We start from the raw sequence: 27,861 nt of genomic DNA, 5'->3' as shown, positions 1-27,861 counted from the left end.
GGCCTCATTTTGCTGAATCTGTTTTCAGAACTACGTATGTGCTTTCCTCTCATTTCCCCGTTATTACATGTGGGGGGCTGCTATTTCTGTGGGGTGTTTCTCTGGAGGCAAGAGAGGTCTGTGTTTCTTCTAATAGGGGAAGCTAGTCCTTCGGCTGGCGCGAGACGTCTAGAATCATCGTAGGCACGTTCCCCGGCTACAGCTAGTTGTGTGTTTAGGTTCAGGATCGCGGTCAGCTCAGGTTCCATCACCCTAGAGCTTGTTTTGTTTTTGTGCTTGTCCTTTTGTGATCCCCTGCCATTGGGATCATGACAAGGAGCGCCATTTGACTTTTCAATGCAAAATTGACTGGAATTAAGATGGGACGCCATGTTGGTTTGGAGAGCCCTTGATGTGCCTAAACATTAAAACCCCCCACAAGTGACACCATTTTGGAAACTAGACCCCCTAAGGAACTTATCTAGATGTGTTTTGAGAGCTTTGAACCTCCAAGTGTTTCACTACAGTTTATAACGCAGAGCCGTTAAAATAATTTATTTTTTTTTTCGCAAAAATTATTTTTTAGCCCCCAGTTTTGTATTTTCACAAGGGTAACAGAATAAATTGGACCCCAAAAGTTGTTGTCCAATTTGTCCTGAGTACGCTGATACCCAATATGTGGGGGGGAACCACTGTTTGGGCGCATGGCAGAGCTCGGAAGGGAAGGAGCGCCATTTGGAATGCAGACTTAGATGGATTGGTCTGCAGGAGTCACGTTGCATTTGCAGAGCCCCTGATGTACCCAAACAGTACAAACCCCCCACAAGTGACCCCATATTAGAAACTAGACCTCCCAAGGAACTTATCTAGATGTGTTGTGAGAACTTTGAACCCCTAAGTGTTTCACTACAGTTTATAACGCAGAGCCGTGAAAATAAAAATTCTTTTTTTTTTCACAAAAATGATTTTTTAGCCCCCAGCTTTGTATTTTTACAAGGGTAACAGAATAAATTGGACCACTAAAGTTGTTGTCCAATTTGTCCTGAGTACGCTGATACCCCATATGTGGGGGGGAACCACTGTTTGGGCGCATGGCAGAGCTCGGAAGGGAAGGAGCGCCATTTGGAATGCAGACTTAGATGGATTGGTCTGCAGGAGTCACGTTGAATTTGCAGAGCCCCTGATGTACCCAAACAGTACAAACCCCCCAAAAGTGACCCCATATTAGAAACTAGACCTCCCAAGGAACTTATCTAGATGTGTTGTGAGAACTTTGAACCCCTAAGTGTTTCACTACAGTTTATAACGCAGAGCCGTGAAAATAAAAATTATTTTTTTTTTTTCACAAAAATGATTTTTTAGCCCCCAGCTTTGTATTTTTACAAGGGTAACAGAATAAATTGGACCGCTAAAGTTGTTGTCCAATTTGGCCTGAGTACGCTGATACCCCATATGTGGGGGGGAACCACTGTTTGGGCGCATGGCAGAGCTCGGAAGGGAAGGAGCGCCATTTGGAATGCAGACTTAGATGGATTGGTCTGCAGGCGTCACGTTGCATTTGCAGAGCCCCTGATGTACCCAAACAGTACAAACCCCCCACAAGTGACCTCATATTGGAAACTAGACCTCCCACGGAACTTATCTAGATGTGTTGTGAAAACTTTGAACCACCAAGTGTTTCACTACAGTTTACAACGCAGAGCCGTGAAAATAAAAAATCCTTTTTTTTTCCACAAAAATGATTTTTAGCCCCCCAAATTTTTATTTTCCCAAGGATAACAAGAGAACTTGGACCCAAAAAGTTGTTGTCCAATTTGTCTCGAGTACGCTGATACCCCATATGTTGGGGTAAACCCCTGTTTGGGCGCACGGGAGAGCTCGGAAGTGAAGGAGCACTGTTTTACTTTTTCAATGCAGAATTGGCTGGAATTGAGATCGGACGCCATGTCGCGTTTGGAGAGCCCCTGATGTGCCTAAACAGTGGAAACCCCCCAATTATAAATGAAACCCTAATCCAAACGCACCCCTAACCCTAATCCCAACTGTAACCCTAACCACACACCTAACCCTGACACACCCCTAATTCTAATCCCAACCCTAATCCCAACCGTAAATGTAATCCAAACCCTAACCCTAGCCCTAACCCTAGCCCTAACCCTAGCCGTAACCCTAACCCTAATGGGAAAATGGAAATAAATACATTTTTTTTAATTTTATTATTTTTCCCTAAGGCTAGGTTCACATTGCGTTAGGGAAATCCGTTTAGCGCTAGCGGATTGCGCTAACGCAATGTCTTTTTAGGTGTCGTGTTTAGTGGTCGCGTTAACGTCCCTGCTCTGGAAGATCGGGGATCGGACCTCGGGCGCGCCGCGGACGCTGCAAGCAGCGTCCGAGGCGCGCCACAAAAGAACGGCACCTTGCTAGCGCGAGCCGAAAATGGCACGCTCTAGCGATGCGCTACACCCGAAAATCACATTGCTGTCAATGGGTGTGCTAACGGACCCGTTGCACGGCGTTAATTGTGACATTTTCGCCGTGCAACGCTGTCCGTTATTGTTAACCCATTAACGCAATGTGAACCTAGCCTAACTAAGGGGGTGATGAAGGGGGGTTTGATTTACTTTTATAGCGTTTTTTATATCGGATTTTTATGATTGGCAGGCGTCACACACTAAAAGACGCTTTTTATAGCAAAAAAGTTTTTGTGTCTCCACATTTTGAGACCTATAATTTTTCCATATTTTGGTCCACAGAGTCATGTTTGGTCCTGTTTTTTGCGGGACGAGTTGACGTTTTTATCGGTTACATTTTCGGACACGTGACAGTTTTTGATTGCTTTTTATTCCGATTTTTTGTGAGGCAGAATGACCAAAAACCAGCTATTCATGAATTTCTTTTGGGGGAGGCGTTTATACCGTTCCGCGTTTGGTAAAATTGATGAAGCAGTTTTATTCTTCGGGTCAGTACGATTACAGCGATACCTCATTTATATCATTTTTTTAATGTTTTGGCGCTTTTATACGATAAAAGCTATTTTATAGAAAAAATAATTATTTTGGCATCGCTTTATTCTGAGGACTATAACTTATTTATTTTTTTGGTTATGATGCTATATGGCGGCTCGTTTTTTGCGGGACAAGATGACGCTTTCAGTGGTACCATGGTTATTTATATCCGTCTTTTTGATCGCATGTTATTCCACTTTTTGTTCAGCGTTATGATAATAAAGCGTTGTTTTTTGGCTCTTTTTTTTTTTTTTTTTCTTACGGTGTTCACTGAAGGGGTTAACTAGTGGGCCAGTTTTATAGGTCGGGTCGTTACGGACGCGGCGATACTAAATATGTGTACTTTTATTGTTTTTTTGTTTTTGTTTTTTAGATAAATAAATGTATTTATGGGAATAATATATTTTTTTTCTTCTTTATTTAGGAATTTTTTTTTTTTTTTTACACGTGTGGAATTTTTTTTTTTTTACTTTTTCACTTTGTCCCAGGGGGGGACATCACAGATCACCGATCTGATAGTGTGCACAGCACTCTGTTAGATCGGTGATCTGACATACAGCCGGGCAGGATTAGAGCTGCAGCTGCAGCCTGATCCTGACCCGGAAGTGCTCCCTGCAGGACCCGGATGCAGCCCGGCGGCCATTTTGGATCCGGGGACTGCAGGGAGAAGACGCTCGGTACACGGTGAGTACATCACCGTGTACCGATCGTCTCAGGGAAGCCCGCAGGGAGCCCCCTCCCTGCGCGATGCTTCCCTGCACCGCCGGCACACCGCGATCATCTTTGATCGCGGTGTGCCGGGGGTTAATGTGTCGGGAGCGGTCCGTGACCGCTCCTGGCACATAGTGCCGGATGTCAGCTGCGATAGGCAGCTGACACCCGGCCGCGATCGGCCGCGCTCCCCCCGTGAGCGCGGCCGATCGCATATGACGTACTATCCCGTCACTGGGAATTAAGTCCCAGGTCACCTGGACGGGATAGTACGTCATATGGGATTAAGGGGTTAACCCCTTTTTGACATCAGACGTACTATTCCGTCCATGTGACCAGGGCCAATTTGACCATGGGTGGGGGGGGGGGGGAGGGATCATGGCTGAACGCTGCCAGATGTCAGCTAATTCTAGACGCCTCCAGAAGAAGCGAACACGAAACGCGCGTCGGGGCAGAGGGACGCCGGGGCACCCACCCAGGACACACAGTAAGGTATTGTGCCTATATTATCCACCGCATGTATATCACATAGGATCAAGTCGCCATTGCTCTAGCTCCTATACCTACGGGTCAATCCAAATAGGGGGATTTTCTCTACCTGCATGCACTTGAACATGGCGTTTTATATAGTTCCCATACTAAGGGGACTCTAGCATTGGCTCAGGTTATTTGATGTGGATGGTTAATTCCTATTGTTTATGCTGGTGCCTATCCTGGTTTCAAGTTTGCCTATGGCAGTATAGTCCCTTCTTTTTGTGGATTTAGCACCTTTCATTGACATGTGGTAAAATGTATTTTTACATATTTTAATATCTGATTTCAATAAAATTGTTATTTTATATACCAAGTACCCTAGTGGAGATCAATTTTTTACTGTTGGTCACACGGTCTGTGAGTTATATATAGTTAGTTGGTACTTACCCTCTGTTCAGAAGGGATGTGTTTAGTAATTTGTGAGCAACTATTGGTGAATACATAATAAATATCAATAATCATTGATAATAATTGTCAAAGCCAAGGTGAAACGCGCGTCGGGCTGAGCTGGTCTCCAACACCTGGGTATGTTGTCATCTAGCTAGTGACTGCACTTTATTTATTGGTACTATCTGGTGTATTGCTAGGCTATTATTTCCACATGGCGCATGGCACTTTTTTCTCTAAAAACATGGGCTATATGATGGCTTTGTTTGTACTTACCAGGCTTGCACAATAGCACTTTGTTTTCTTTAGCAACTAATTAATATTGAATATTATATGTAATACCTATTTACACCCCCTCTTTTCTACTATGATTATTGATATTTATTATGCATTTTATTATGCCATGCGTCCAAACAGTGGTTTACCCCCACATGTGGGGTATCGGCATACTCAGAACAAATGGCACAACAACTTTTGGGGTCCAATTTCTTGGGAAAATAAAACAAATTGGAGCTGAAGTAAATTTTTTGTGAAAAAAAGTTAAATGGTAATTTTTTTTTTTTTTTTTTTTAAACATTCCAAAAATTCCTGTAAAACACCTGAAGGGTTAATAAACTTCTTGAATGTGGTTTTGAGCACCTTGAGGGGTGCAGTTTTTAGAATGGTGTCACACTTGGTTATTTTCTATCATATAGACCCCTCAAAATGACTTCAAATGTGATGCGGTCCCTAAAAAATATTGGTGTTGTAAAAATGAGAAATTGCTGGTCAACTTTTAACCCTTATAACTCCCTAACAAAAAAAAATTTGGTTCCAAAATTGTGCTGATATAAAGTAGACATGTGGGAAATGTTCATTATTAATTATTTTACATGACATATCTCTGTGATTTAAGGGCATTAAAATTCAAAGTTGGAAAATTGCAAAATTTTCAAAATTTTCGCCAAAGTTCCGTTTTTTTTGTTTTTGTTTTTTTTTTACAAATGAACGCAAGTTATATCAAACAAATTTTACCACTACCATGAAGTACAATATGTCACAAGACAACAATGTCAGAATTGCCAAGATCCGTTGAAGCGTTCCAGAGTTATAACCTCATAAAGGGACAGTGGTCAGAATTGTAAAAATTGGCCCGGTCATTAACGTGCAAACCACCCTTGGGGCTTAAGGTGTTAAAAAAAAAATTAGCCCATCATGAATGTGCAAACCACCTCGGAGGTTAAGGTGATGTCTCCCTTGTTATACTGGTGCATAATAAAAATACCTTTGTATATAGCTGAGCATTGTCCAAAATTTTACTTTCTTCTCTCAAACAGCTGAAGATTATCATTGCCATCTGTACAGGATCCTCTTGGAATAAATCCTGCAAAAAAGGTAAAAAATATATAGTGAATCCAAATATATAGTGACTAAATGGTAATATGTACTGTCATAAGTGTAATGGTAAAATAAGCCATATCTTCAGAGGGGACATAACACCCTCATATTGAGCACAGATGCGTGGCTGCATTATAAATTGTAAACGGAAAAAGAGCTAACACTCACTGTAAATGAAAAAGAGAGCCAAAACTCCATTTTGACCACTTTTGTTCTATGGCCCCAATCTGTGAACAGGTAATTGACGTAGGACACCTTATGCAGAGCAGGAAGCAACAGGCTGTGTGGTGATACTTGTGTCTCCTGTTTAACCCCTTCCCGACCTTTGACGCATACGCTGCGTCATGAAAGTCGGTGCCATTCCGACCCATGACGCAGCATATGCGTCATGGAATGATCGCGTCCCTGCAGATCGGGTGAAAGGGTTAACTCCCATTTCACCCGATCTGCAGGGACAGGGGAAGTGGTAGATTAGCCCAGGGGGGGCTTCACCCCCTCGTGGCTACGATCGCTCTGATTGGCTGTTGAAAGTGAAACTGCCAATCAGAGCGATTTGTAATATTTCACCTAAAAAAATGGTGAAATATTACAATCCAGCCATGGCCGATGCTGCAATATCATCGGCCATGGCTGGAAATACTAATGTGCACCCACCCCACCCCTCCGATCGCCCCCCCAGCCCCCCGATCTGTGGTCCGCTCCCCTCGGTCCTGTGCTCCGCTCCCCCCGTGCTCCAATCACACCCCCCGTGCTCCAATCAAACCCCCCCCCGCACTCCGATCCCCCCCCGCACAGCGATCCCCCCCCCCCGCACAGCGATCCCCCACCCCCCGCACAGCGATCCCCCCCCCCTGTGCTCCGATCCACCCGCCCGCACAGCGATCCCCCACTCCGTGCTCCAATCCACCCCCCCGTGTTCCGATCCACCCCCCCGTGCTCCGACGCCCCCCCCCCCCCCCCCCCCCCCGTGGTCCCCCCCCACCCCATCATACTTACCGATCCAGCCGGGGTCCCGTCCGTCTTCTGCCTGGGCGCCGCCATCTTCAAAAATGGCGGGCGCATGTGCAGTGCGCCCGCCGAATCTGCCGGCCGGCAGATTCGTTCCAGAGTGAATTTTGATCACTGGGATATAACCTATCTCAGAGATCAAAATTAAAAAAAAAAGTAAATGACCCCCCTTTGTCACCCCCATAGGTAGGGACAATAAAATTTTTTTTTTTTTTTTCCACTAAGGTTGGGGTAAGAACTAGGGTTAGGGTTAGGGGTAGGGTTAGGGGTAGGGTTAGGGTTAGGGGTAGGGTTAGGGGTAGGGGTAGGGCTAGGGTTAGGGTTAGGGCTAGGGCTAGGGTTAGGGGTAGGGTTAGGGTTTCGGTATGTGCACACGTATTCTGGTCCTCTGCGGATTTGATAAATCCGCAGTGCTAAACCGCTGCGGATTTATGGCGGATTTACCATGTTTTTTCTGCGCATTTCAATGCGGTTTTACAACAGCGATTTTCTATTTGAGCAGTTGTAAAACCGCTGCGGAATCCGCAGAAAGAAGCGATTTTTGTTTCCCGTAGGTTTGCATTGAACTGTAAACTCATGGGAAACTGCTGCGGATCCGCAGCGTTTTCCGCAGCGTGTGCACATACCTTTAGAATTAGGCTATGTGCACACGGTGCGGATTTGGCTGCGGATCCGCAGCAGTGTTCCATCAGGTTTACAGTACCTTGTAAACATATGGAAAACCAAATCCGCTGTGCCCATGGTGCGGAAAATACCGCGCGGGAACGCTGCGTTGTATTTTCCGTAGCATGTCAATTCTTTGTGCGGATTCCGCAGCGTTTTACACCTGTTCCTCAATAGGAATCCGCAGGTGAAATACGGACAAAAAACACTGGAAATCCGCGGTAAATCCGCAGGTAAAACACAGTGCCTTTTACCCGCGGATTTTTCAAAAATGGTGCGGAAATATCTCATACGAATCCGCAATGTTGGCACATAGCCTTAGGGTTAGGGTTGGGTTGGAATTAGGGTTGTGGTTAGGGTTAGGGGTGTGTTGGGGTTACGGGTGTGTTGGGGTTAGGGTTGTGATTAGGGTTACGGCTACAGTTGGGATAAGGTTTAGGGGTGTGTTGGAGTTAGAATTGAGGGGTTTCCACTGTTTAGGCACATCAGGGGGTCTCCAAACGCAACATGGCGCCACCATTGATTCCAGCCAATCTTGTATTCAAAAAGTCAAATGGTGCTCCCTCACTTCCGAGCCCCGACGTGTGCCCAAACAGTGGTTTACCCCCACATATGGGGTACCAGCATACTCAGGACAAACTGCGCAACAATTACTGGGGTCCAATTTCTACTGTTACCCTTGAGAAAATAAAAAATTGCTTGCTAAAACATTATTTTTGAGGAAAGAAAAATGATTTTTTATTTTCACGGCTCTGCGTTGTAAACGTCTGTGAAGCACTTGGGGGTTCAAAGTGCTCACCACATATCTAGATAAGTTCCTTGGGGGGTCTAGTTTCCAAAATGGGGTCACTTGTGGGGGGTTTCTACTGTTTAGGCACACCAGGGGCTCTGCAAACGCAACATGACGTCCGCAGACCATTCCATCAAAGTCTGCATTTCAAAAGTCACTACTTCCCTTCTGAGCCCCGACGTGTGCCCAAACAGTGGTTTACCCCCACACATGGGGTATCAGCGTACTCAGGAGAAACTGGACAACAACTTTTAGGGTCCAATTTCTCCTGTAACCCTTGGGAAAATAAAAAATTCTGGGCTAAAAAATTATTTTTGAGGAAAGAAAACGTATTTATTATTTTCACTGCTCTGTGTTATGAACTTCTGTGAAGCACTTGGGGGTTCAAAGTGCTCACCTCACATCTAGATAAGTTCCTTTCGGGGTCTAGTTTCCAAAATGGGGTCACTTGTGGGGGGTTTCTACTGTTTAGCCACATCAGGGGCTCTGCAAACGCAACGTCACGCCCGAAGAGCATTCCATCAAAGTCTGCATTTCAAAACGTCACTTCTTCACTTCCGAGCCCCAGCATGTGCCTAAACAGTGGTTTACCCCCACATATTGGGTATCAGCGTACTCAGGAGAAACTGGACAACAACTTTTGGGGTCAAATTTCTCCTGTTACCCTTGGGAAAATAAAAAATTGCAGGCTAAAAAATCATTTTTGAGAAAAGAATTTTTTTTTTTTATTTTCATGGCTCTGCGTTATAAACTTCTGTGAAGCACTTGAGGGTTCAAAGTGCTCACCACACATCTAGATTAGTTCCTTTGGGGGTCTAGTTTCCAAAATGGGGTCATTTGTGGGGGATCTCTAATGTTTAGGCACACAGGGGCTCTCCAAACGCGACATGGTGTCCGCTAATGATTGGAGCTAATTTTCCATTTAAAAAGCCAAATGGCATGCCTTCCCTTCTGAGCCCTCCCGTGCGCCCAAACAGTGGTTTACCCCCACATATGGGGTATCAGCATACTCAGGACAAACTGGACAACAACATTTGTGGTCCAATTTCTCCTATTACCATTGGCAAAATAGGAAATTCCAGGCTAAAAAATCATTTTTGAGAAAAGAAAAATTATTTTTTATTTTCATGGCCCTGCATTATAAACTTCTGTGAAGCACCTGGGGGTTTAAAGTGCTCAGTATGCATCTAGATAAGTTCCTTGGGGGGTCTAGTTTCCAAAATGGGGTCACTTGTGGGGGAGCTCCATTGCATAGGCACACAGGGGCTCTCCAAATGCGACATGGTGTCCGCTAACAAATGGAGCTAATTTTCCATTCAAAAAGTCAAAAGGCGCGCCTTCCCTTCCGAGCCCTGCCGTGTGCCCAAACAGTAGTTTACCCCCACATATGAGGTATCGGCGTACTCGGGAGAAATTGCTCAACAAATTTTAGGATCCATTTTATCCTATTGCCCATGTGAAAATGAAAAAATTGAGGCGAAAAGAAATTTTTTGTGAAAAAAAAAGCACTTTTTCATTTTTACAGATCAATTTGTGAAGCACCTGAGGGTTTAAAGTGCTCACTAGGCATCTAGATAAGTTCCTTGGGGGGTCAAGTTTCCAAAATGGGGTCACTTGTGGGGGAGCTCCAATGTTTAAGCACACAGGGTCTCTCCAAACGCGACATGGTGTCCGCTAACGATGGAGATAATTTTTCATTCAAAAAGTCAAATGGCGCTCCTTCCCTTCCGAGCCTTACCATGTGCCCAAACAGTGGTTTACCCCCACATGTGAGGTATCGGTGTGCTCAGGAGAAATTGCCAAACAAATTTTAGGATCCATTTTATCCTGTTGTCCATGTGAAAATGAAAAAATTGAGGCTAAAAGAATTTTTTTTGTGAAAAAATAGTACTTTTTCATTTTTACGGATCAATTTGTGAAGCAGCTAGGGGTTTAAAGGGCTCACTATGCATCTAGATAAGTTCCTTGGGGCGTCTAGTTTCCAAAATGGGGTCACTTGTGGGGGAGCTCCAATTTTTAGGCACACGGGGGCTCTCCAAACTTGACATGGTGTCCGCTAAAGAGTGCAGCCAATTTTTCATTCAAAAAGTCAAATGGCGCTCCTTCCCTTCCAAGCCCTGCCGTGCGCCCAAACAGTGGTTTACCCCCACATATGAGGTATCAGCGTACTCAGGACAAATTGGACAACAACTTTCGTGGTTCAGTTTCTCCTTTTACCATTGGGAAAATACAAAAATTGTTGCTAAAAGATAATTTTTGTGACTAAAAAGTTAAATGTTCATTTTTTCCTTCCATGTTGCTTCTGCTGCTGTGAAGCACCTGAAGGGTTAATAAACTTCTGGAATGTGGTTTTGAGTACCTTGAGGGGTGCAGTTTTTAGAATGGTGTCACTTTTGGGTATTTTCAGCCATATAGACCCCTCAAACTGACTTCAAATGTGAGGTGGTCCCTAAAAAAAATGGTTTTGTAAATTTCGTTGTAAAAATGAGAAATCGCTGGTCAAATTTTAACCCTTATAACTTCCTAGCAAAAAAAAATTTTGTTTCCAAAATTGTGCTGATGTAAAGTAGACGTGTGGGAAATGTTATTTATTAACTATTTTGTGTCACATACCTCTCTGGTTTAACAGAATAAAAATTCAAAATGTGAAAATTGCGAAATTTTCAAAATTTTCGCCAAATTTCCGTTTTTATCACAAATAAACGCAGAATTTATTGACCTAAATTTACCACTAACATGAAGCCCAATATGTCACGAAAAAACAATCTCAGAACCGCTAGGATCCATTGAAGCGTTCCTGAGTTATTACCTCATAAAGGGACACTGGTCAGAATTGCAAAAAACGGCAAGGTCTTTAAGGTCAAAATAGGCTGGGTCATGAAGGGGTTAAATATGTTTTCCTATGATATAACTTTAGCTACCCTACATATTAGACGAGCTGTTTTGAACGAACTTCCACCAGATTCATTCCCATCATCCTTAACTCTTATTGCAGTCATTCCCTATCTAGTTAACCCTGATTTCAAGGACTCATATAATTTATGGTCAAAACTCCCTAGGGATTCTCTTACTAGCTTTTTTGAGGGTAAAATTCTTAAAAACGATATCTGGCCTAGTAACGCTATGAAGTCTCCAAAAAATTTTTTGCAAGAACACCATACTAAACGTATTCTTACGCAATTCAGAGAGCGGTTCCCACATAGGTCCAATTGGTCATAGCTAGACCTCATGCTTAAAACGGGCTCAGCTAGATACAAAGTTATATCTCGCTCGTACTCCCGACTTATTACTCCCCCTCAACCCTTGAAACCATCCTTTGTTTACTCCTTGGAATCTGAACTTAATTTTGCTTTTTCAGATGATCAGATCTCAAAGATGTTGAAGTTTGCCCGGGGTTTCTCTCGATGCATCCTGCTGCAGGAAAACGCATATAAGATACTAACCAGATGGCATTTGACACCGGTCAAGCTCCAACACTTGGGCCTGTCGGACTCTGACTTGTGCTGGCGGTGCCGGGTCGCCCAGGGGAACCATGCACACATATTTTGGGAATGTTCTATGATCAAAGATTTCTGGGAGGGAGTAAACTCAACGCTTAAAAAGCTAAAACTAATTAAAACTAACCTGCTAGCTGTTGAGGCCATTCTCTCGTGCCCGACAAATAACTTCAAACCCTCCAGACATGGTCTTCTCCCCTTAATGCTCAGTGCTGCAAAACACTTAATAACCACTCACTGGAAGAGTGAGTCCCCCCCAACGCTAGGTGAATGGTTTAACAAAATTGACCACATTTATAGACTGGAGGAACTATCAAGTTGGGAAGCGCATGCCCATGACCGTTTTGTTTCGAACTGGCTCCCATGGAGAATGTTTCGATCCGATGCTTCCTAATATTGCTACTCTCATGTCCTTACTATTTTGAGAATTTATGCTACCGTACTGTTTGTTTTCGAGTGCTATATTCACATGTACTTGAACTGTTATGTTTACTGTTCCCCCCTCCTTTTTCCTATTTCCCCCCCTCTAACTATTACCCCTCAGACCATCCTCACCTCTCTTAACCCTTCCTTCCCACCCCCCTCCCTTTTTTCTTTTTACCCTTTCCTTTCCTACCATTCTCCAATGTTGTTAGTCTGGATTCCCTTATTGTCATTATCAAAACAGTTACGATTTACTTACTCTAACATAAAATGCATGTAACGTTTCCAGCCTTTACCTTAAATAAAGAATTTATAAAAAAATATATATATATATATATGTTTTCCTTTCTTCAAAGCAACACAGGCAGCCTGGATGAAGCTAGATACCAGATATGAATGTGTTTTTTTTTTTTTTTTAGACAGTTGAAGGTCCCATAGTTGTGGGAGACAAATTTTCCACATTGTGGCGCAGTGGCGAATACAACATATTTCCTTCCATTGCTCTGTGATCTGCGCATCAGCTAAGAATAAAGGACAAATGGATAAAGTTGTATGTGCGCTAATATTTTAGAAAGCTAAAATTGTAATTAAAAATATGGCATTAACATCTCCCACCTGGGACCTCCAGGTGGGCAGATATCCATAGGCTATGTGCCCACGTTGCTTTTTTAACCTGCCCACCTCTCGTGTCTCCCCTTTTCCTCATAGTTTGTAAGCTTGCGAGCAGGGCCCTCACTCCTCTTGGTATCTATTTTGAACTGTGATTTCTGTTATGCTGTAATGTCTATTGTCTGTACAAGTCCCCTCTATAATTTGTAAAGTGCTGCGGAATATGTTGGCGCTATATAAATAAAATTATTATATTATTAAGCGTTTTTGCCGCGATTTTCCGCTGTGGAAATGCTTACAAAAACCCTTACAAACAGCATCCCATTAATTTCTAATGCATTCCGCAATTGATGTGCCCATGCTGCATTTTTTTCCGCAGCGGAAACACATCGCGGTAAAAAACGCAGCATGTTCATTATTTTTGCAGAATTGCGGCAATTCCGCACCCGTAGACATACATTAGAAAAACGCTTGAAAAGCGCATGAAAAATGCATGCAAAATGAGTCAATTACGTGTCAAAAACGCGTATAAAATGTGTCTATATCCGCACGCGTTTTTCCTACGAAGGGTGTTCAGATTTGAAGCAGAAAATTCTGCTTCAAACTGCAACGTGGCCACATAACCTTAAGATTGGGGAGCTCCTAATTTTTGGTACCTGACCTGCATCTTATTTACTGGCCCCTATCTGAGTACATAAGAGTATTGAATCGTGTAAGAGAGAGTGCTATATTGATATAAGTGCACCCAGTGACAGTGTAGCTAGCCATATCCTGTCAGTATGGTTAGGCTCACTTATGATAATTAAGACCAGTTGTTAACAACAGTATAGGAATTACCAATAAACTGACTACATTGCCTAGATAGTTAACTCCTTCGATAGAGCTACAGTAAGTAACTATATACTAACAGCATTACTAGCTACATGAGTGGGCTAATAACTACTTAAAAAACTAAAAGAACATGAGGCCTTTTGAATCCATACGCTTCAGACTCTCTAGGTCTGAACAGGTAGTATGAAATCTCCTATTGAGAGTTACAGTGCTGTTAAATATTAATTATTAATTTAATTATTCTTATTTTTATCTCAAGAGAAAAAAAAAATCAATATTTCATAAAGTAATGTCTACAAGAATACTGCTTTATTAAATATAATATAAGAGAAGTGTTTCAATTCTGAGATAAATACAACAATTCTTTCATTCATACATTTATTCATATATATTCTTATTTTGGTTCATGGCTATACATACTTACATATTATTGGTCTAATAAATATAAATTATTAATAAAGTTTCAGTAAAAGACACACTGACATCTATGGGTTCAAAAAAAGAACTTACCCCTATGACATAAAAATGTCCAATCACATGAAGAATATGGTTAATAATGTATTATCATTTATTATTATTTTATTTTTTCAAACAAGAAGCCATATTAATATTTTGATAATAATTATATTAATAGTATTGATTGCTATGGTACGCTGTGATATTATAAGTGAGGTAAATTACCAGATTTGGAATAGAATAGGGAATGAAGACTTCAATCAAGATACTGAAGTTACATTAATAAAGACTTTTCATATTTCTAAATTCAATTAATTCCTAAAAGTTGCAAGAAGAAAAAGCAGTTATCCAGATGTTCCACAAGGTAACAATGCTATGATTTCTGAATAATAATAGACTGTGTCAAATACAATTCATGTCACCACTCACAACTACAGCATCCATCACTGACAACTATGAGTACAGTATCTAAACTGACTAAGATGAACTGTGTTATTACGTTTTTATCACGTTCCAGTGGTTTCCTATCACCTATGACTTCCATGAAAGCTGGTGAACAATCAGGTAATTGTCAGGACGCTACAACCCTGACATGTGTCCTGTGCACTAAGGACTGGTTATGGTGCTATGTTTAGCAAGGAAGAGTCAATGTAACCTTTGCTGTGCTGACCAAAGACGTCACACCTGTTCCAAGACCAATGCGGATGATATGGAAAGATTCCAGATAATTTCCAAGGTGAGCCAATGTAAGTCCAGGTCTTTAAAGGTGACACTGCACAGATATTAAAGCTACATTTCATCTATGAACTTTGTGTTCTTATCAACATTTGAATTTATGGACTTTGATTGACACATGACACACAGTCTCTACAAAATCTACATGCTATCATCTATTTCAAAAGAATTATAATAAAGATTGTTTTAAAAGAATATTAGTCACGGCTTACCATAACATGAATTTACATATCATTATATTATTGAGTACGTATAACAATATTATTATTATTGATATTATTATTTATTAAATTATTTTGCCAAAGAGGAAGAAAAGAAGATCTTATTAACATGTTTAATTTGAGGGTTCCAATCAATGCCTGTCACCCTCAAAAGGGGGAAATGTTAAATATTAATTGAATTATTCTTATTTTCAATTCTGTACTAAGCACATTGCTTCTTGCTGACATTACAAAAGCTATTTCTATATATGTAGCTCAGAGTATAAGTTAACACCATATATAAAGGGAACACGTGGTCTGTGGGACATATAAATAACGTCTCTTAGGAGGGTGGGGGGCTTTTTGTCACGTGGGACCTGTCACCTCCTGCAGGGCCGGCTCCAGGTTTTCGAGGGCCCAGGGCGAAAGAGTCTCAGTGGGCCCCCCCCTTTAACACATACCCCGATTTATGATGCACAGATACGGCAGAGAAATGTATAGTACAATGCCAGATTTCACTTCTTACATGAGTGACAGCTATTGGAAATTCTGCAGTGTATATATACAGGACAGGAGGAGTGGTACTGTGCAGTGTATATATACAGGAGGAAAGGTGCTGTGCAGTGTATATATACAGGAGAGGTGCTGTGCAGTGTATATATACAGGAGGAAAGGTGCTGTGCAGTGTATATATACAGGGGGAGAGGTGCTGTGCAGTGTATATATACAGGAGGAAAGGTGCTGTGCAGTGTATATATACAGGAGAGGTGCTGTGCAGTGTATATATACAGGAGGAAAGGTGCTGTGCAGTGTATATATACAGGGGGAGAGGTGCTGTGCAGTGTATATATACAGGAGGAGTGGTACTGTGCAGTGTGTATATACAGGAGGAGCGGTACTGTGCAGTGTATATATACAGGGGGAGAGATGCTGTGCAGTGTATATATACAGGAGAGGTGCTGTGCAGTGTCGTGAGCAGGGCGTTGTTGTATCAGAAAATCTTTTCTGTTTTGAGTTTTTCTATGAAACAAAGACTTTTCTACATAAACAACGTTGTTTGGTTTTGCGGCCCTAACAGATCTGTGCTACAAAGTAACAGGCGGCTCGGGCATTAATGAGGGACCTGATGCTGAATCCTTTCCACAAACCCTAATGACCAAATTAGTGCCCCGTCATTAGAAGCTCATTAAACGCCTCCCTGTCCCAAGCAGTCATGTACAGTATGGGGGGATCCTGCAGCCCACCCCCTGACTGCTGCATACCATACACTGCCCTCTGTCGCGCTCACTATTATCCTGTGCATTTCTCCTTCATCGTTACCCCATGTTACACTTGTCACCCCCCACTTCAGAGTAGCAGGGCAGCCAATGTCACCCCCTCCCAGACCCTAATGGCAGCAGGAAATTTCTGCTCTTCTATTGGGTTGGAACCTGATTTAATCAAGGAATAATGTGGATTTGTAGCCGGTGGCTGCAGGGGAAGGGTTAAGTGATGCCATGTCCTTGGTGGGAGCAGTGGCAGCTGCTGGGACCTGGACAGACACAACCAATGTTGCTGTGACTGCACAGTGTGACCTGGAGGAGAGAAGCTGAGACTCCGGAGCAGAAATCACCCACATGCCAGCACTGGGCAGAGTCCCTCCAGTCACCAGCCTGGGGCCACGGGGCCCCAACGTACAGCCCACAGCTCAGTTTTATCCATGGCAGCAGCTCCCCTTCCTCCTGGCATCTGGTTAACCCCATTTATGTATGCGGGTCGGATTGTTATCTTTAAGGTTTAGCAATAACCTTCATACAGATGGGAAGGGGTTAAGCTTCTTCCTACCCCACTGGTGCAGGTTTGGTGCAGCATGCATGTATTCTGGGAGAGCTGGGTGGCTGCAGGTTGCAGGCTGCACCCCACCAGCTGTCCTCCAGACATCACCCACATTTTTAGGCAGCGGAGACAGACAGCAGCAGACTGAGCCACAAGTCCATCTGCAACCACTGCTGGATACCATAGTACTCACTCAGGTACTGGTAGGAGCTCCGGAATCTGCCTGATAAGTTCAGCTCAGCACTGCAGCCAGCCAGGGGCGGAGATCAGAGCAGAGAATGTGCTCTCTCCGCCCACAAACAATGTCACACTGGCTGCCTTCTCTTAACCCCTATGTGTGCCTGCCTGGCTGCACTGACTGAGTGAGAAGATGCTTGTGTCAGAGCTGGCACATAGGGGTTAAGAGAACGCAGCCAGCAGTGACTTTGTGGGCGGAGAGAGCATGTTCTCCTGCTCTGCTCTCCCAGCTATATCTATGACAGGTGAGTGGGCCCCCCTCTCTTCCCAGGACCCCGGCATTTGCACAGGTGCGCCGGGTGCTGACGCCGGCCCTGACCTCCTGCCATTACCATCATTTTCCATGGACATCAGACAAGACACAAGGAAGGAATAGCCGGTAGCCATGATGATTTCAGACTTCACACAGACAGACGGTTTTACCATTCAGGACTTTGGGAAAGATGAGTAACAAGACAAGCGCTGATATTTACACAAGGACAATCTGTTCGTAACTATTTCATCTATTTTTATGTTTTGCTGCAATTTGGTTTTCCTGTGGACAATTCAATAAACCACTCTATTTTTCATGAGGATATCATGACATTTTTCTTTAAGAGTAAGCACCTGGTGAATAGTCCCGATTAAATAAATGTGCGAAATAAGCATATTTTAACAAGTGCCTTGCGAAAGTATTCGGCCCCCTTGAACTTTTCAATCTTTTCCCATATATCATGCTTCAAACATAAAGATACCAAATGTAAATTTTTGGTGAAGAATCAACAAGTGGAACACAATTGTGAAGTTGAACGAAATTTATTGGTTATTTAAAATTTTTGTGGAAATTCAACAACTGAAAAGTGGAGCATGCAATATTATTCGGCCTCTTTACTTTCAGTGCAGCAAACTCGCTCCAGAAGTTCATTGTTGATCTATGAATGATCCAATGTTGTCCTAAATGCCTAATGATGAAAAATATAATCCACCTGTGTGTAGTCAAGTTTCCGTATAAACCCACCTGCTCTGTGATAGTCTTAGGGTTCTGTTTGAAGCACAAAGAGCATCATGAAGACCAAGAAACACAACAGGCAGGTCCGTGATACTGTTGTGGAGAAGTTTAAAGCCAGATTTGGATATAAAAAGATTTTCAAAACTTTAAACATCCCATGGAGCACTGTGCACACGATTATATTGAAATGGAAGGAGTATCATACCACTGCAAATCTACCAAGACCCGGCCATCCCTCTAAACTTTCATCTCAAACAAGGAGAAGACTAATCAGAGATGCAGCCAAGAGGCCCATGATCACTCTGGATGAACTGCAGAGCTCTACAGCTGAGGTGGGACAATCTGTCCGTAGGACAACAATCAGTCATACACTGCACAAATCTGGCCTTTATGGAAGAATGGCAAGAAGAAAGCCATTTCTCAAAGATATCCATAAAAAGTGTAGTTTAAAGTTTGCAACAAGCCACCTGGGAGACACACCAAACATGTGGAAGAAGGTGCTCTGGTCAGATGAAACCAAAATCGAACCTTTTGGCAACAATGCCAAACGATATGTTTGGCGTAAAGGCAACACAGATCATCACCCTGAACATACTATCCCCACTGCCAAACATGGTGGTGGCAGCATCATAGTTTGGGACTGCTTTTCTTCAGCAGGGACAGGGAAGATGGTTAAAATTGATGGGAAGATGGATGGAGCCAAATACAGGACCATTCTTGAAGAAAACCTGTTGGAGTCTGCAAAAGACCTGAGACTGGGACGGAGATTTGTCTTCCAACAAGACAATGATCCCAAACATAAAGCAAAATCTACAATGGAATGGTTCACAAATAAATGTATCCAGGGGTTAGAATGGCCAAGTCAAAGTCCAGACCTCAATCCAATTGAGAATCTGTGGAGAGCGCTGAAAACTGCGGTTCACAAACGATCTCCATCAAACCTCACTGAGCTCGAGCTGTTTGCCAAGGATGAATGGGCAAGAATTTCAGACTCTCGATGTACAAAACTGATAGACATACCCCAAGCGACTTGCAGCTGTAAGCGCAGCAAAAAATGGCGCAACAAAGTATTAAGTTAAAGGGGCCAAATAATATTGCACATCCCACTTTTCAGTTTTTGAATTCCCACAAAAATTTTAAATAACCAATACATTTTGTTCAACTTCACAATTGTGTTCCACTTGTTGATTCTTCACAAAAAATTACATTTGGTATCTATGTTTGAAGCATGATATGTGGGAAAAGGTTGAAAAGTTCAAGGGGGCCGAATACTTTCACAAGGCACTATACATTGTACTTGTTTCATTATTTCTGGCCCCCTTCCTTAGGTTCCTTTATTTATCTTATAATTTAGAATACACACATACAGTCATGGCCAAAAGTATTGACACTCCTGCAATTCTGTCAGATAATACTCATTTTCTTCCTGAAAATGATTGCAAACACAAATTATTTGGTATTATTTTCAGTTAATTTGTCTTAAATAAAAAAAAACACAAAAAGAATTGTCCTAAAGCCACATTGGATATAATTCCACACCAAACATAAAATAAGGGGGTGGACAAAAATATTGGCACTGTTGGAAAAATCATGTGATGCTTCTCTAATTTGTGTAATTAACAGCACCTAGAACTTACCCGTGGCACTTAACAGGTGTTGGCAATAACTAAATCACACTTGCAGCCAGTTGACATGGATTAAAGTTGACTCAACCTCTGTCCTGTGTCCTTGTGTGTACCACATTGAGCATGGAGAAAAGAAAGAAGACCAAAGAACTGTCTGAGGACTTGAGAAACCAAATTGTGAGGAAGCATAAGCAATCTCAAGGCTACAAGTCCATCTCCAAAGACCTGAATGTTCCTGTGTCTACCGTGCGCAGTGTCATCAAGAAGTTTAAAGCCCATGGCACTGTGGCTAACCTCCCTAGATGTGGACGGAAAAGAAAAATTTACAAGAGATTTCAACCCAAGATTGTGCGGATGTTGGATAAAGAACCTCGACTAACATCCAAACAAGTTCAAGCTGCCCTGCAGTCCGAGGGTACAACAGTGTCAACCCATACTATCTATCGGCATCTGAATGAAAAGGGACTGTATGGTAGGAGACCCAGGAAGACCCCACTTCTTACCCCGAGACATAAAAAAGCCAGGCTGGAGTTTGCCAAAATTTACCTGAAAAAGCCTAAAACGTTTTGGAAGAATGTTCTCTGGTCAGATGAGACAAAAGCAGAGCTTTTTGGGCAAAGACACCATCAGAGTTTACAGGAGAAAAAAAGAGGCATTCAAAGAAAAGAACACGCCCCTACAGTCAAACATGGCGGAGGATCCTTGATGTTTTGGGGTTGCTTTGCTGCCTCTGACACTGGACTGCTTGACCGTGTGCATGGCATTATGAAGTCTGAAGACTGCCAACAAATTTTGCAGCATACTGTAGGGCCCAGTGTGCGAAAGCTGGGTCTCCCTCAGAGGTCATGGGTCTTCCAGCAGGACACACTTCAAATAGCTCTAGAAAATGGTTTGAGAGAAAGCACTGGAGACTTCTAAGGTGGCCAGCAATGAGTCCAGACCTGAATCCCATAGAACACCTGTGGAGATATCTAAAAATGGCAGTTTGGAGAAGGCACCCTTCAAATATTAGGAACCTAGAGCAGTTTGCCAAAGAAGAATGGTCTAAAATTCCAGCAGAGCATTGTAAGAAACTCATTGATGGTTACCGGAAGCGGTTGGTCGCAGTTATTTTGTCTAAAGGTTGTGCAACCAAGTATTAGGCTGAGGGTGCCAATATTTTTGTCTGGCCCATTTTTGGAGTTTTGTGTGAAATGATCAATGTTTTGCTTTTTGCTTCATTCTCTTTTGTGTTTTTTCATTTAGGACAAATTAAATGAAGATAATAATACCAAATAATCCGTGATTGCAATCATTTTCAGGAAGAAACTGAGTATTATCTGACAGAATTGCAGGGGTGTCAATACTTTTGGCCATGACTGTATATCCAATTTATATTTATTGTATTGTTGCTCTAATATTCATATTTCTTGCCTGTATGTATAATTCATATATTGAGAGAGAACAACCAACCACCAGAGCAAAAGACCTAACCCCAAGAACAGATCACATAGCAGGGTATACGTATTATAACAACAAGTCTTTATTAGTAGTGGTAATACACAAATAAAAGTGCACATGTTGGATAAAAAACAAATAACCAGGATAAAATCTCCAGAACAGTTATATATAAAAACCAATATAGGCATGAGGTGTACCCAAAAAAAAGGAAAAAATATATATATCAGGACTCCTTAAGAACAATCAGAATAATACTGTGTGACAATGTGGAAAAAATGGTAAGATATCTATATATATAATTGTCTAAGGGTTTTTCCATCTGTCTGTGTTAGGTCTCGAGTTCCCGCTTCTGCACAGGGGGAATCTCGAGCCATCTCCGCTGCGGTCTCCCATTCTCATCCAGCCGCAGTGGAGTCTGCTCAGCAAGGACGTCGGTCCCAGCGTCTTGCTCAGTCTCACTCTGTACAGAGAGTTACTGCTGCTTCTTCAGCTTCTGCCATTAAAGCCAGTGCTGGTCAGCAGCGAGCGGACTTCTCTGGGACTAAGTCCTTGTCTGCACACACTGAGCATGCCCAGGGCAAGATCTACCGTTGGAGATCGATGGTCATGTGCTCAGGCTCTGCAGCACATTCCATTGGTCCTCTTGGCAGGTCTTGGAAGGGCAAAGTTTCTGTGGCCACTTCCTGTGCTGCAACTATATAAACTGCGCATGACCGCACGGCCATGCGCTAGTGTACAATTGTTAATGTGTGTATGTTGTGAGTGCAAGTCGTCCTTGGATATCCCTACCCTATTGAATGTCTGTTCGCGGAAGGTGTATGGTTGCTATCTGGCACCCGACTTAGCCTACAGCACTAATCACACATTACAGCGTCCTGTTGCTGTGACCGCCAGTACGGCGCCGTGCACTTCCTCTGTGCTTTCCTTACCCAAGCCTGGGTGGTTAGTGGCGTTCGTCAGTGCGGCACCGCATGCACTCTTTTGCCTTAAAATTGTTATTGAGTTTCCTTACACACCCAGTTGCGGTGTTGTGCCAGCAAGGGTCTAATCGGACATCAATCCTAGTTGGGGTTGAGTTCGCTGACTACTTGCTCGCGCTCTATGTGCGGTACCGCGGTCCTGTGACGCAACAGGATCACTTCCTTCACGCTGGGTGAAGTTTAACCCACGTGTGTATACTTATGAGTACCGCCATATAGTCCGTCATAACTTGGAAGCAGGTTCCATCTCTGCACGGTGGACCCCGGGCTGCGAACGCACCACACTCTATCTGTCTTATTATTTGGTGCGTTCCGCTAGCCCTAACATTACACTAGCGCCAGGGTCTGGCTAGTAATGACGGACAAACAGCAATCCTTGCGGTATATCCAGCAGCTGGAGGGTAGGTTGGCGGCTCTTGAGAGCGCAACCTCAGCTGTGGATGTTACCGCAGTTGCTGTACAGGCTGCTAGCGTGGCTGCAGCAACCCTGTCCATTGCCACCCCTGCTCCGACATTTTCTCGCCTCCCGCTGCCAGAAAAATTTTCTGGTGATAGCAAATTTTGTAGGGGATTTGTGAGTCAGTGCTCTATTCACCTCGAGCTCCTGGCTGCACGTTTTCCCACAGAGCGGGCTAAGGCGGGATTTATAGTGTCTCTCTTGTCGGACAGGGCGTTGGAATGGGCTACGCCGCTGTGGGAGCGTGGCGATCATGTGGTGCAGAGTGCTCCGCTGTTTCTGAGCACTCTGAAACAGGTCTTTTTAGGACCTCAAGTCACCCATGATACTGCGCTCCAACTGCTGGCATTAACTCAGGGTGAGTCCTTGGTCAGTCATTTTGCCGTCCAATTCCGCACTTTAGCTTCTGAGCTGGATTGGTCGGATAAAGCTCTTATCCCCATATTTTGGAGGGGCCTGGCTGACCACGTTAAGGACGCTCTGGCCACTAGGGAGATTCCTGCCACACTGGAGGAGTTAATAACTGTCTCCACTCGAATTGACCTCCGTTTTAACGAGCGAAGGTTAGAGCGAGCCCAGTGTAGGCAGAGGTTTTGGCTGGCTCCTACCTTCGCCAAACCTCTGGAATCTCCGGTTCTAGTTCCTGAGTCACATGAGGCCAGGGAAGTGTCACAAGCGGGATCTAAGTCCCGGACCACAGGTGCATTCAAGGTCTGTCATGTATGCCAGCAGTCGGGACATCTAGCCACCAGATGTTCTCAGCGGTCGAGAAAACGTCAGCGTCTAGTGGTAGTAGGTGGAGGTGCACTAGACACGGCGACGTTTGCCTCTAAATTGTCCTTTAAGGGGACAATTACTATAGGCTCATTCTCCCACTCGGTAGAGCTCTGCGTGGATTCTGGGGCGGAGGGCAATTTTATGTCTTCTGCCTTCGCCCAAGGTCACGCAATACCCCTGGTTATACTAGCTCAACCAGTAACGGTACGAGTGGTGAATGGGTCGACACTGCCCTCACAGATAACACACCAGACCATCCCTTTTACTCTGTCCATGTCGCCATCTCATCAGGAGAATATATCTCTGCTCGTCATTCCCGAGGGAATTCATGAGGTCCTGTTGGGAATACCTTGGCTACGGTACCACTCTCCTCATATCGAGTGGTCCTCTGGCAGAATCCTGGGATGGGGCGAATCTTGTGGGGGTAGGTGTCAGAGGGAGTGCGTTCAGGTTGCTACTACTGAGGTACCCGCAGATCTTTCCTCTCTCCCCAAGCAGTATTGGTCTTATGCAGATGTGTTCTCCAAAAAGGCGGCGGAGATCCTTCCGCCCCATCGCCCCTATGACTGTCCTATTGATCTCTTGCCTGGTGCTGAGCCTCCCCGGGGTCGAGTCTATCCGCTATCTCTCCCGGAGACGGCGGCAATGTCACAGTACATCCAGGAAAATCTGGCGAGAGGATTCATTAGGAAGTCAGTGTCACCTGCTGGGGCAGGGTTCTTCTTCGTGCAGAAGAAGAATGGGGAACGACGTCCATGCATAGACTACAGGGGTCTTAACAACATCACCGTTAAAAATAAGTATCCTTTGCCCTTGATATCTGAGCTCTTCGATAGGCTTCGGGGACCAAGGGTATTTACTAAACTAGATCTGCGGGGTGCTTACAACCTGATTCGCATCCGTGAGGGGGACGAATGGAAGACGGCTTTTAACACCAGGGATGGGCACTATGAATATCTGGTGATGCCCTTCGGGCTCTGTAATGCCCCGGCCGTTTTCCAAGACTTTGTGAACGATATCTTCCGGGATATGCTTTCCACCTCGGTCGTAGTCTATCTGAATGATATTCTCATCTACTCTCCAGATATTGACTCCCACCGGAGAGATGTTTGCAAAGTCTTCGACCTCCTACGGGCAAACTCCCTCTATGCCAAGTTGGAGAAGTGTATGTTTGAGCAGGAGTCCTTACCTTTCCTAGGCTACATCATCTCTGCCCAGGGATTGGCTATGGATCCTGCTAAACTACAGGCTGTGATGGACTGGCAGGAACCCCATTCTCTTAAAGCGGTGCAGCGCTTTATGGGGTTCATTAATTATTATCGCCAGTTCATTCCGCACTTCTCAACTTTGGTAGCTCCCTTGGTTGCCCTCACCAAGAAGGGGGCGAATCCCAAATTGTGGTCTGAGGAGGTCTCCAAAGCCTTTAACTCTATAAAGTCACACTTCGCTAGCGCTCCCATCCTACATCGCCCCGATGTTGATAAGCCATTTATCATGGAGGTGGATGCCTCTTCTGTTGGTGCTGGAGCAGTCCTCTTCCAAAAGGATGCTCAAGGTCGGAAGCATCCTTGCTTCTTTTTCTCCAAGACCTTCTCACCAGCAGAGAGGAATTATTCCATCGGGGACAGGGAGTTGCTAGCCATGAAGTTGGCTTTCTCGGAGTGGAGACATCTCTTGGAGGGAGCACGTTTTCCCTTCCAAGTCTTCACAGACCATAAATATTTGGTGTACCTGCAGACAGCCCAGCGGTTGAATTCTCGCCAGGCCAGATGGTCCTTGTTCTTCTCCCGGTTTCATTTCACCCTCCATTTTCATTCTGGGGAGAAGAACATTCGGGCCGACGCTCTCTCTCGCTCCGTGGTGTCATCTGCGGAGGAGGAGGAGCCTCGGCTTATTGTCCCCACCGAGAGCTTGAGAACTGTGGCCCCGGTTTCGCTAGAGTCTGTGCCCCCGGGCAAGACTTTTGTTCCATCCAGTTTGCGACCGGAGGTTCTCTCTTGGGCACACTCGTCCAGGGTGGGTGGACATTTTGGTACCAAAAGGACATCTGAGTTACTGGCGAGGACATACTGGTGGCCGCATATGGCTCGTGATGTCGCAGAGTATGTTCGGGCGTGTGTCTCTTGCGCCAAGAACAAGACTCCTTGGCAACGGCCAGCTGGTTTGCTTTATCCTCTGCCGGTGGCAGACAGGCCCTGGGACATGGTCGGGATGGACTTTGTGGTGGGCTTACCCAAGTCTCGTAACTGCACCATTATCTGGGTGATCACCGACCATTTTTCCAAATTGGTGCACTTGGTGCCTCTTCCACAGCTACCTTCTGCACGGGCGTTGGCTGTCTTGGTCGTCAAGCATATCTTTCGCCTACACGGTATGCCAGACAAAATTGTTAGTGACCGGGGTCCCCAGTTTGCGTCTCGATTCTGGAGAGAGCTTTGTCGTCTACTCAGTATTGAGTTAAATCTCTCTTCGGCATATCATCCCGAGAGGAATGGGTTGGTAGAGAGGGCCAACCAGACCTTGGTCACATATTTACGACATTTTGTTTCTGCCAGGCAGGATGACTGGGCATCCTTGCTACCGTGGGCAGAGTTTGCACTTAATGCCGTAGCCGACTCCACCGGTCAGACTCCATTCCTCCTAAATTACGGCCAGCATCCGCGTGTTCCTATGCCCATGCCTGTGTCTTCTGCTGACTCCAGGGTGGCAGACTGGGCTGTGGAGGCACGGGACATTTGGGACCACACGCAGGATGCCATTCGGGCCTCCAAGGAGAGAATGAGGTCCTCCGCCGATGTTCATCAACGCCCCGCTCCGACCTTTGCTCCTGGCGACTTGGTGTGGCTCTCCGCCCGTAACATCAGGCTGCGAGTTGAGTCCACTAAGTTTGCTCCTCGCTACTTGGGCCCCTTCAAGGTTCTCGAACGGGTTAATCCTGTGGTCTACCGTTTGGCTCTTCCTCCACGCTTGGGTATCACCGACACCTTTCATGTGTCCCTCTTGATACCCGTATACATGTCCCGGTTTTCCGAGTCATCTGCCGGGACATCGGGTTCGTCTAAGGACGATTACGAGGTGAACGCTATTTTGGGGTGCAAGGTGGTACGCGGCAAAAAGTTGTATCTGGTGGATTGGAAAGGTTATGGCCCGGAGGACAGGCCATGGGAGCCTGCTGAAAACATTCGGGCCCCACAGCTCATTGCTGCCTTCGAGCGTAGCGAGGCCCAAGGGGGGGGGGGGGGTCCTGGGAGGGGGGGGTAATGTTAGGTCTCGAGTTCCCGCTTCTGCACAGGGGGAATCTCGAGCCATCTCCGCTGCGGTCTCCCATTCTCATCCAGCCGCAGTGGAGTCTGCTCAGCAAGGACGTCGGTCCCAGCGTCTTGCTCAGTCTCACTCTGTACAGAGAGTTACTGCTGCTTCTTCAGCTTCTGCCATTAAAGCCAGTGCTGGTCAGCAGCGAGCGGACTTCTCTGGGACTAAGTCCTTGTCTGCACACACTGAGCATGCCCAGGGCAAGATCTCCTGTTGGAGATCGAGGGTCATGTGCTCAGGCTCTGCAGCACATTCCATTGGTTCTCTTGGCAGGTCTTGGAAGGGCAAAGTTTCTGTGGCCACTTCCTGTGCTGCAACTATATAAACTGCGCATGACCGCACGGCCATGCGCTAGTGTACAATTGTTAATGTGTGTCTGTTGTGAGTGCAAGTCGTCCTTGGATATCCCTACCCTATTGAATGTCTGTTCGCGGAAGGTGTATGGTTGCTATCTAGCGCCCGACTTAGCCTACAGCACTAATCACACATTACAGCGTCCTGTTGCTGTGACCGCCAGTACGGCGCCGTGCACTTCCTCTGTGCTTTCCTTACCCAAGCCTGGGTGGTTAGTGGCGTTCGTCAGTGCGGCACCGCATGCACTCTTGTGCCTTAAAATTGTTATTGAGTTTCCTTACACACCCAGTTGCGGTGTTGTGCCAGCAAGGGTCTAATCGGACTTCAATCCTAGTTGGGGTTGAGTTCGCTGACTACTTGCTCACGCTCTATGGGCGGTACCGCGGTCCTGTGACGCAACAGGATCGCTTCCTTCACGCTGGGTGAAGTTTAACCCACGTGTGTATACTTATGAGTACCGCCATATAGTCCGTCATTACTTGGCAGCAGGTTCCATCTCTGCACGGTGGACCCCGGGCTGCGAACGCACCATACTCTATCTGTCTTATTATTTGGTGCTTTCCGCTAGACCTAACAGTCTGTCTGCCTGTCTTTCTGTCTGTCTGTCTGTCCTGGAAATCCCGCCTCTCTGATTGAGACCGGCACAGCATCGACGTAGAAATCCCGCCAGG

At 44.8% G+C, this 27,861-nt stretch overlaps 1 protein-coding gene across 5 annotated transcripts in view; it reads right to left on the bottom strand.

The window, feature by feature from the left end:
* The window catches only part of STAT1 (signal transducer and activator of transcription 1), a 1,428,390-nt gene that overhangs the window by 1,177,615 nt on the left and 222,914 nt on the right, over positions 1–27,861 (bottom strand). For all 5 annotated transcript variants that reach the window (XM_069733810.1, XM_069733808.1, XM_069733811.1 and 2 more), the window contains exon 4: positions 5,881–5,979. In XM_069733810.1, coding sequence (XP_069589911.1) covers positions 5,881–5,979 — 99 coding nt within the window. The remainder of the gene's footprint in view (positions 1–5,880; positions 5,980–27,861) is intronic.

Source organism: Ranitomeya imitator, chromosome 7 (genome assembly GCF_032444005.1).
Source record: "Ranitomeya imitator isolate aRanImi1 chromosome 7, aRanImi1.pri, whole genome shotgun sequence".
Classification (NCBI taxonomy): Eukaryota; Metazoa; Chordata; class Amphibia; order Anura; family Dendrobatidae; genus Ranitomeya; species Ranitomeya imitator.
This window is presented reverse-complemented; position numbering and strand designations above follow the sequence as displayed.